The following is a 10,000-nucleotide window of genomic DNA, read 5'->3' as shown; positions in this document are numbered from 1 at the left end:
CGGCTCGAGTAAATCATTAAGCCTCTAAGGTGGTTTTCGGCTCAACCCTTGAGCATCACCTCTTGTAAACGACCTTGAGGTCCCGCCAATGGAGGAAGTTGCAGGAGCGAGGCGGGCGAGCCAACACCAGCGCCATCATGTCCCGGATCACCTTCTTCTTCTCCCGGTCCGTTACCGGCGTGAACCACTTCTGCAGCCGCAGCTTCCCCTGCCGGCTGAACAGCAACAGGAAGCGCATCTGAAGACGGGGGCAGCAAGAAATGTTAGGAAAAGATGTGTTAAAGCTTAAAGGTTGTATAGAAGCACATGCTTCATGTCTTAAAGCTGCATTCTCTCTCCTGACCACCAGGGGGCGACTCCTCTGGTTGTATAGAAGTCGATGCTTCGTGTGTTAAAGCTGCATTCTCTCTCCTGACCACCAGGGGGCAACTCCTCTGGTTGTATAGAAGTCTATGATTTATGTGGTAAAGCTGCATTCTCTCTCCTGACCACCAGGGGGCAACTCCTCTGGTTGTATAGAAGTCTATGCTTCATGTGTTAAAGCTGCATTCTCTCTCCTGACCACCAGGGGGCGACTCCTCTGGTTGTATAGAAGTCTATATAAGTGACTCTACTTCTCTTTATGTATTCCCTCAGTAAACATTGTAAACATGAGTTCATGTCTCAATCTCTAGTTTCAAGTCTTCTTCTATACAGCATGATGCTCATTTAGTACATTATGCTCATTTAATGTCAAACACACCATAAATTAGAAGATGTTTTAGGGGCGGGGCTTATTGCGATACATACACACACAGTCATAAAACTCCCACCCAAAGTTTAAGCTTTGAGCAACAATTAAGTTGCTCCACCAGGAATGTGAATGAAACCACATCTGAGGGTAATGGCAGTGAACACAATGTGTTGCGTTGTGCAACAGCATTTAATTAAAGCTCTTAACACTGAGCGGCAGCAGCTAAAATCACTTCTGCAAACGAAACCAACGTTCTGGAGACACAACAAACCGTCCATTCATGTTTTTCTTCACGATTTACACATTTTATAGCGACACAGTGATACATCAGACACATTATTCCCCTTAAATAAGTCAATAAATCATAAATAAATCAGTCTGAAGAATGCACCGCGACCTTTGATCGAGGGAGTGAATGGCCGTAAAACAAAGAAGTGAAGCAATCACCAGGAGACTTTTAGAAAACACTCAGCAACTGCTTCAGGTCTTTATTACAGTGTCCTAGTCTGCATGTGTACCTGTGGACAGGTGATCAGCAGCAGCAACATGGACTCACCATCTTGTGACGTCAGAGAAGAAGAAGAGACTCAATGAAATCCTTCAGGCGGAGAGATAAACCTGCAGAGCTTACTGTGCTTACAGGGTCTCCTGCGTTTGGAGATGCGGCGACATGTTTTTCTGCTCCTCCCAGAAGTCAGCGCGCTCCCTCACCTTCTCTCCCGGCCCGAAGCCACGCCCCCCTGCGCTGCGCAGCTGCGATCTGATTGGCTACCCGGTAAAACACCCAGAGAGACAGGTGAATCTCTGCGGAGAGAGAGAGAGCGAGAGAGAGAGAGAGAGAGAGAGAGAGAGAGAGAGAGAGAGAGAGACTGTTCAGTTAGTAGTAATGTACATATAGTTCAGTCTATATTTACAAATATAAACACAGAATTGTGAAAATCTGGCACATTGAGGAAGAAACTGAATGTTGATTAATGACTTCTGTCCCTGATAAATACTTTAAAAAAAATAAAAATCGCAATTTAATTAGATGGACAACCAACATTTGAGTTACAAAGTCAAACTATCAAAGTAAAAAAATCAAAGTCTGCTTTTAAAGTGTGACTGTGTGTTGTGTTATTGATTTTATTGATTTTATTTGTTATCATTTTTTATTTATTGTATTTGTTGTATTAATTGACCTTTATTTATTTCATGTTTTCTATTATTTTATTTTATTTATTTTATGTTTTTTATTATTTTATTTTATTTGTTTAAATGTTGTGTAAAGTGACTGAGTATTAAGAAAAACGCTATATAAATGAAATGCATTATCGTTATTATTATTATTATTATTATTATTATTATTATTATTATTATTGGTATTATTCATACACTCTTGAGATAATGACCGGTACAAGCATTATATTTTCAAAATGGTGAATATTAAATATTTTTTCTCTTCCACACGACTGTGTTTTTAAAAGTGTTTTACTGTAAGAACCTTTTGCCTTCGCATTGTTGTTTTAAACGAACCAGCGAGGAGGGGGGAGGGGGGGGGGGCAGTGAAGAGGAGGGGGGCATTGAGGAGGGAGGGGGGGGGGGGGGCAGTGAAGAGGAGGGGGGGCATTGAGGAGGGAGGGGGGGGGGGGCATTGAGGAGGGAGGGGGGGGGGGGGGCATTGAGGAGGGAGGGGGGGGGGGGGCAGCAAAGAGGAGGGAGGGGGGGCAGTGAAGAGGAGGGAGGGAGCATTGAGGATGGAGGGGGGGGGCAGTGAAGAGGAGGGAGGGGGCATTGAGGAGGGAGGGGGGGGGGGGGGCAGCAAAGAGGAGGGAGGGGGCATTGAGGAGGGAGGGGGGGGGGCAGCAAAGAGGAGGGAGGGGGCATTGAGGAGGGAGGGGGGGGCAGTGAAGAGGTCAAATAGCGGAGCAGAGAGCTCCGCACAGCGAGAGGCTTCCAGAGAAAACTCACCATGTCTCTGTACCGCAACTCTGCCTCGTTCCTGAAGGGAATGACCGAGTTCACCAGGTAAGAAGCCTTTAACAGGAGTGTGTGTGTGTGTGTGTGTGTGTGTGTGTGTGTGTGTGTGTGTGTGTGTGTGACCCTGCTGAGGGGCCCTTTGTGCATCCTCATTGTGAATGTGTGTGTTATTTCAGATCAGTTACAACGTGTATTTGATCAGCTCATTGTGTTCATTTATTAAGAAGATGGAATAAAGAGGGACAGATAATAATAATAATAATAATAATAATAATAATAATAATAATAATAATAATAATAATAATAACGCCTGTTAAAGTCTTCTTTTTGCCTCTTGATTGTTTTGTAATATTGTTGTATTTCTGATAACAGTTAAATGTCAAGAGTTCATATTTTACCTGTACAGGCATACTTTTAGGTTTTATATATGTGTATATATATATATATCTAATGGTACTTCATATATATATATATATATATATATATATATATATATATATATATATATATATATATATGAAGTACCATTATGGCTGTCTGTGTGGATAACTCCTGAGAGATGTGATGGTTTGGGACACTAATATACATATATATATATATATATATATATATATATATATATATATATATATATATATATATATATATATATATATATATGAAATAATTATAAAAAAATAAGCAAAAAAAATTTGCTTATTTTTTTTGTTGATTCACTAACACAAACAATAGTTCTGCTATTGCTTGTGTTAGTGAATCAACAAAAAAAATAAGCAAATTGCGCAACATTTGAGTCATTTTCTAGTGCAACAACTTGTTTTGGGGGTTTTTTCGACAAAGACAGACGACAACGTTGACGAAGCAGAGCTCAACTTTCTCGTTCCAACAGGTGATAAACTCAAAGCATCCGTCAAGAGCAAAGCGTTAACAGGCCAATTACAACCGCAGCACGCCGCAGTATTGAGAGCATGTGTGTTGGGTTCTGTGAGGTCAGGTCAAAGGTCACCGAGGAGCCGGAGAAACGCAGTTCACGGCTCATCTTTGCCCGGGTGATTTGTGAATCGGGGCGAAGTTTTACGGCGTCGCGTCCGAGCCAAGTTCTCTGAAGAGCTGCTTTTGTGCCGGCGGCTCTTTGTCCTGTGTTATCTCTTCCCCCCCTCAGAGCCGCCCGGCTACCCGCTCTGACCCTCCCCGCTAATAGCTCTCGGCATGACACCGTGGAACAGAGCGGGGCATTTAGCCTCAGCAGCCCCCCTCCCCCCCTGTCCCCTCCCTCCTCCTCCCTCAACAATAGCGTCCAGGACAATGGGGGCGATGGAAGTCTTTGTCACCGTCGGTCGTCTCACCCCTCAAACCCTCTCGCCCCCAGGCACGCCGTGGCCTTCATTGTGTCTGTACAGTAAAGCTGTGGGGAGACGTGTACAGTAAACAGGCTGACCTCACCCCCCCCCCCCCCACACACACACACACATGACCCCCTCTGACCTCCTCCCCCCTCCCTCCCCCTGCAGGAGCGCCTTCCTGTCGGCCTCCAAGAGGTTCGTGGAGAAGGACCTGGACGTGTCGGTGGCCGGCCGCGCCTTCATGATCACGGGAGCCAACAGCGGCATCGGGAAAGCCACCGCCATGGCCATCGCCAAGAAAGGTGCGAACGGGGGGGGGGTACTCTCACGTTAAAACTGTGGGGCGCGCCCCTCTAGTGGGGCGCGGCGGTATTACAAGAGGAGGAAATGCTGATTTTATTCATATAATCCTTTAGTTATGATCTTAAACAGATATTCAGTGCAAAAAACAGGTCAATTGCAGAAATAATTAGCTTTACTTTGGCCAAATGCTAGTTATTTTTTGCACGGATAAAACTTTATTTGCATTGTTCAAACAAAGCAACGACACATTTGATCAGTTTTTGGTCTAACGGAGCGATCTGGTTTACTTTAAAGTGACTGCAATTTTCTGTATTCTGTTATTTGAAAGAGCACAATGGAGTCACCACAAGTTATTCCAATAAACGTTCAGCACCATTTTGTTCCAGTTTTGAACATTTGTCTTCCTCCAAAGTGGAGCGTGACAACAAAAAGGGTTGAGAGCGTTGCCTTGATGCCTGATAATGGAGCTGAAGCTGTCGAGGAATAGCTCAGACCTCCAGGGGAAACCTCCAGAAACACAAAGCAAAACACAAAGATAGAGCTTTTACACAGCACTCCTTACTTCTACGACACCGTGAAGTGTCACCACTTGTCGCACAAAGTCCCCGTTTACTACACAATGCACGTGTCGTCGCAGGTGGAACGATCCACATGGTGTGCAGGAACAAGGACAAGGCCGAGGAGGCGAGGGCGGACATCGTGAAGGAGACAGGAAATAAAGTACAGTATGCGCCGCTTTAGGAAACGTGAACTATGGTGAAATAAAGAAGCACCGGGGACAGACAGCCTCTCTTTTCTTTTTCAAAATGGCGGCTCCCAGGAGGTGTACGTCCACATCCTGGACCTGAGCGAGACCACGAAGGTCGGGGAGTTCGCTGAAGGCTTCAAGAGGAAGTACAAGGCCCTGAACGTCCTGGTGAGGCTCAAGAGGGAGGGTTTCACTTTCTGTTGGTTTACTCCTTCCTTCCTGCTGTTTCCTTCCTTACTGCTGTTTCCTTCCTTCCTGCTGTTTCCTTCCTTCCTGCTGTTTCCTTCCTTACTGTTGTTTCCTTCCTTCCTGTTGTTTCCTTCCTTACTGTTGTTTCCTTCCTTCCTGCTGTTTCCTTCCTTCCTGCTGTTTCCTTCCTTACTGCTGTTTCCTTCCTTCCTGCTGTTTCCTTCCTTACTGCTGTTTCCTTCCTTCCTGTTGTTTCCTTCCTTACTGCTGTTTCCTTCCTTCCTGTTGTTTCCTTCCTTACTGCTGTTTCCTTCCTTCCTGCTGTTTCCTTCCTTCCTGTTGTTTCCTTCCTTCCTGTTGTTTCCTTCCTTCCTGCTGTTTCCTTCCTTCCTGCTGTTTCCTTCCTTCCTGTTGTTTCCTTCCTTCCTGTTGTTTCCTTCCTTCCTGTTGTTTCCTTCCTTCCTGCTGTTTCCTTCCTTCCTGCTGTTTCCTTCCTTACTGCTGTTTCCTTCCTTACTGCTGTTTCCTTCCTTAGTGCTGTTTCCTTCCTCACTGCTGTTTCCTTCCTTACTGCTGTTTCCTTCCTTACTGCTGTTTCCTTCCTTACTGCTGTCTCCTTCCTTACTGTTGCTTCCTTCCTTCCTGCTGTTTCCTTCCTTCCTGCTGTTTCCTTGCTTCCTGTTGTTTCCTTCCTTCATGCTGTTTCCTTCCTTACTGCTGTTTCCTTCTTTCCTGCCGTTTCCTTCCTTCCTGCTGTTTCCTTCCTTCCTGTTGTTTCCTTCCTTACTGCTGTTTCCTTCCTTCCTGCTGTTTCCTTCCTTAGTGCTGTTTCCTTCCTTATTGTTGCTTCCTTCCTTACTGCTGTTTCCTTCCTTAGTGCTGTTTCCTTCCTTAGTGCTGTTTCCTTCCTTACTGCTGTTTCCTTCCTTATTGTTGCTTCCTTCCTTACTGCTGTTTCCTTCCTTACTGCTGTTTCCTTCCCTACTGCTGTCTCCTTCCTTACTGCTGTTTCCTTCCTTATTGTTGCTTCCTTCCTTACTGCTGTTTCCTTCCTTACTGTTGTTTCCTTCCTTACTGTTGTTTCCTTCCTTCCTGCTACTTCCTTCCTTCCTGCTGTTTCCTTCCTTACTGTTGTTTCCTTCCTTACTGCTGTTTCCTTCCTTACTGTTGTTTCCTTCCTTCCTGCTGTTTCCTTCCTTACTGTTGTTTCCTTCCTTACTGCTGTTTCCTTCCTTACTGTTGTTTCCTTCCTTCTTGCTGTCTCTGTGCAGATCAATAACGCCGGCGCCATCATGAGCCAAAGGGACGTGAACACAGAGGGGCTGGAGAAGAGCTTCGCCTGCAACGTGTTGGGTGAGTCAAAGGTTAAAGGTCAAAGGTCAAAGGTCGATGGGGTAGAGAAAGACGGGCTGCTTGTGATTTTAAGTGTACGTTTGTGTTGTTGTCGTCCGCCAGGTGTTTACATCCTCACCAAGGGTCTCATCCCGCTGCTGGAGAAGAGCGCCGACCCCAGAGTGGTGAGTCCAGGAACTGATCCAGAACCAGAACCCTGGGTTCTTCTGACCGCCAGTCATTTAAATGAACATTTAATTGGGTTTCATTGCAACACATGAAGCATAGACTTCTATACAACCAGAGGAGTCGCCCCCCTGCTGGTCAGGAGAGAGAATGCAGCGTTAACACATGAAGCATAGACTTCTATACAACCAAAGGAGTCGCCCCCTGGTGGTCAGGAGAGAGAATGCAGCTTTAACACATGAAGCATAGACTTCTATACAACCAGAGGAGTCGCCCCCTGGTGGTCAGGAGAGAGAATGCAGCGTTAACACATGAAGCATAGACTTCTATACAACCAGAGGAGTCGCCCCCTGGTGGTCAGGAGAGAGAATGCAGCTTTAACACATGAAGCATAGACTTCTATACAACCAGAGTGGTTTTCCGTGGTGAGACCAGCTTCCTCTCCGTCGTCCTCGCTCAGGTCACGGTGTCTTCAGGAGGAATGTTGGTGCAGAAGCTCCGGACGGGAAACCTGCAGTCTGAGCTCGGCCGCTATGACGGCATCATGGTGTACGCGCAGCACAAAGTAAGTCTGTCCGTCTGCGACTTCCAGCGTTTCTTGTGAGGCGGACGAGATATTAATCAAAAACCATTTCCGTGTCAAATGTGTTATCGCAATCCAAAAACCTAGAACTTGTGAACTGTGTGTAGATGTTGTTTTTCCATTTGAAAAGTGCAGCGTTGTGAAAAGAGACGTGTGAGCCTCACCTGCTCAGAGTGCAGCCCTGCAGACGTCCTCACCGAGCAGTCTATCACACCACGCGGTTATTCACGTCTCTGTGTGTGTGTGTGTGTGTGTGTGTGTGTGTGTGTGTGTGTGTGTGAGTGTTCCAGAGGCAGCAGGTGGTGATGATGGAGCAGCTGGCAAAGACTCACACCAACATCCACTTCTCCGTCATGCATCCCGGCTGGGTCGACACTCCATGTACACGGCTCAACTCACACACCATAATATGCGTATATGTGTGTTTGTATACACACATATGTATGTATATATATATATATATATATATATATATATATATATATATATATATATATATATATATATATATATTTTTTAATTGCCCCTGAACTGCGTCCTAAAGCAGCCAAATCAAACAGTTGTACGTGATATTCACGGTGTGTTTCTTTGTTGGTCCCCGTCCTCCTCCTCCGTCGGCGTCCAGCGGTGGCCAATGCCTTGCCGAACTTCCACAGCTCCATGAAGGACAGCCTGCGGGCCCCGGAGCAAGGAGCCGACACCGTGGTCTGGCTGGCCGTCTCCGAGGCCGCGACCACCAACGCCAGCGGCCTGTTCTACCAAGGTACACTGCAGATTTAACTTATTTTATTTCATTAAGTTTATTTATTTATTTTATTGTATTTATTGTTTAGTGTATTTATTTCATTTATTTTGTTTTGTTTTATGTTATTTTTCATTTTTATTTTCTTATTTTTTTTATTCATTCATTCATTGTATTTATTTGATTTTGTTCATTTTATTTATTTCATTCATTTTATTAATGTATTTTATTTTATTGTATTTATTGTTTTTTATTTATTTAGTTTATTTCTTTCAATTTATTTTATTTTTTAATTTAATTTAATTTTTTTTATTTTGTGTTTATTCATATATTTGTTTTTATTTATATGTATTTATATTGATATTGTATAGATATATATTCATGACAAAAACATAAAATGTCATTATGGCAAAATTGCAAGAAAAAAAAAAGAAGACGGAGAGAAGCGAACACTATTGACTGAATCACGCGTTTGTGTCAGTTGTGGGTCGCCATGGTGTGTGTGTGTGTGTGTGTGTGTGTGTGTGTGTGTGTGTGTGTGTTTGGCCGGGGTCCATTGCAGCTGGAGTGGGTTGCTTTTGGTGCCAGATACTGCCAGAGAGTAAAGTGCCTCTATCATCACACACACACACACACACACACACACACACACACACACACACACACACACACACACACACACACACACACACACACACACACACACATATAAATAAAATTGAAACCTGGTGTTTGTTAACAGCTTATTTGTCGTACTGTTTACTGTGCTGGGTCTTTTATTATCTTTTCTGTTTTCTCCCCCGTGACACTGTGATGTGTCCTCCTCCTCCTCTTCCTCCTCCTCCTCCTCCTCCTCCTCTTCCTACTCCTCCTCCTCCTCCTCGTCCTCCTCTTCCTCCTCCTCCTCCTCCTCCTCGTCCTCCTCCTCTTCCTACTCCTCCTCTTCCTCCTCCTCCTCCTCCTCCTCCTCCGTGTGCAGACCGCAGGGCGGCGTCCACTCACCTCCCGCTGGCCTGGACCCGCAGCTCGGCTCGGGAGGAGCAGACGCTGCTGTCGCTGCTGGAGGACCTGGCCAAGAGCTTCCAGCCGCACTGAGGAAGAGGAAGAGGAAGAGGAACCCACCGCACTAACACGCCTCCCGCTTCTGACCCACAACACCCGGTGGTTCTGGTTCCGGTCCGGTCCAAACCCGACACGCTTTGTAAGCGTTCCTAACAGGATAGAAACACGTTCATACTTCACTTTATTATACAACAGAACCTGTTTCGTCCTTTCAGATGATGTCATCCTGCTAACAGAGAGAGCAGCCTGCTAATAAAAAGGTTACTGTGACTTTAAGAAAGCTGTCAATCAGATGGGAATCTGATGAGACCAAAGTCACTCACACACTGCTTTATTATTAATATTATTAATAATAATTCAGCTGTGGGTTCCATCCGTCGTGCAAAAAAAAAGGATTTATATTTAATATCTGTAACGTGTGTTTTATTTTCTCTCTTGACGCCAATATCTGCACCTTTTAAACAACAACAAAAGGGTTTTTGCTGGCTGTGTAAACACCCCGCCAAAATAAAGGAAACTACCCACTGCGTCTCACGGCTCTGAGTTATTACACTGAGATGCACAAGACCAATAAAAACAGTCCAGTAAACATATCAGAATATCTTTTATTAAGCATCCGTTCTTCAGCACTGTGTCAACAAAAGTATTTAAAAAATACAGTGATTATTTGTTTTGTTTTTAGAGACATGAGAACAAGTGTCTTTCACAAGCATCTGAAGCCAAACCAAAGGCAAAAGGAAAAGAAAGGAGGTGACACATTTACAGAGTTTGAGAAGACGGACCCAGAGGTCACAGAGGTCACAGAGGTCACGTCCATTCT

At 44.8% G+C, this 10,000-nt stretch overlaps 2 protein-coding genes across 2 annotated transcripts in view; one reads left to right on the top strand and one right to left on the bottom strand.

Annotated features, from left to right (window-relative positions):
- The window catches only part of ap1s3a (adaptor related protein complex 1 subunit sigma 3a), a 2,608-nt gene extending 2,370 nt beyond the window's left edge, over window positions 1-238 (bottom strand). Inside the window, exon 1 of the mRNA XM_068585782.1 lies at window positions 60-238. Within this exon, the coding sequence (XP_068441883.1) occupies window positions 60-238 (179 nt within the window). The remainder of the gene's footprint in view (window positions 1-59) is intronic.
- A 2,410-nt stretch (window positions 239-2,648) lies between these two features.
- dhrs12la (dehydrogenase/reductase 12-like a) lies at window positions 2,649-9,707 on the top strand. The gene is made up of 10 exons (XM_068585784.1): window positions 2,649-2,740; window positions 4,204-4,337; window positions 4,976-5,058; window positions 5,159-5,254; window positions 6,547-6,628; window positions 6,731-6,792; window positions 7,254-7,358; window positions 7,667-7,757; window positions 8,002-8,139; window positions 9,098-9,707. Exons 1-10 carry the CDS (start codon window positions 2,685-2,687, stop codon window positions 9,211-9,213), a joined length of 963 nt encoding a protein of 320 aa, XP_068441885.1. The 5' UTR covers window positions 2,649-2,684; the 3' UTR covers window positions 9,214-9,707.
- Window positions 9,708-10,000: the final 293 nt, after the last annotated feature.

The sequence above is a fragment of the Clinocottus analis genome, unplaced genomic scaffold (genome assembly GCF_023055335.1).
Source record: "Clinocottus analis isolate CAN_PGR_092001 unplaced genomic scaffold, fCliAna1.0.p SCAF_2, whole genome shotgun sequence".
NCBI classification, from domain to species: domain Eukaryota; kingdom Metazoa; phylum Chordata; class Actinopteri; order Perciformes; family Cottidae; genus Clinocottus; species Clinocottus analis.
Note: the sequence above shows the minus strand (reverse complement) of the source record. Positions and strands in the feature narration are given on the sequence as shown.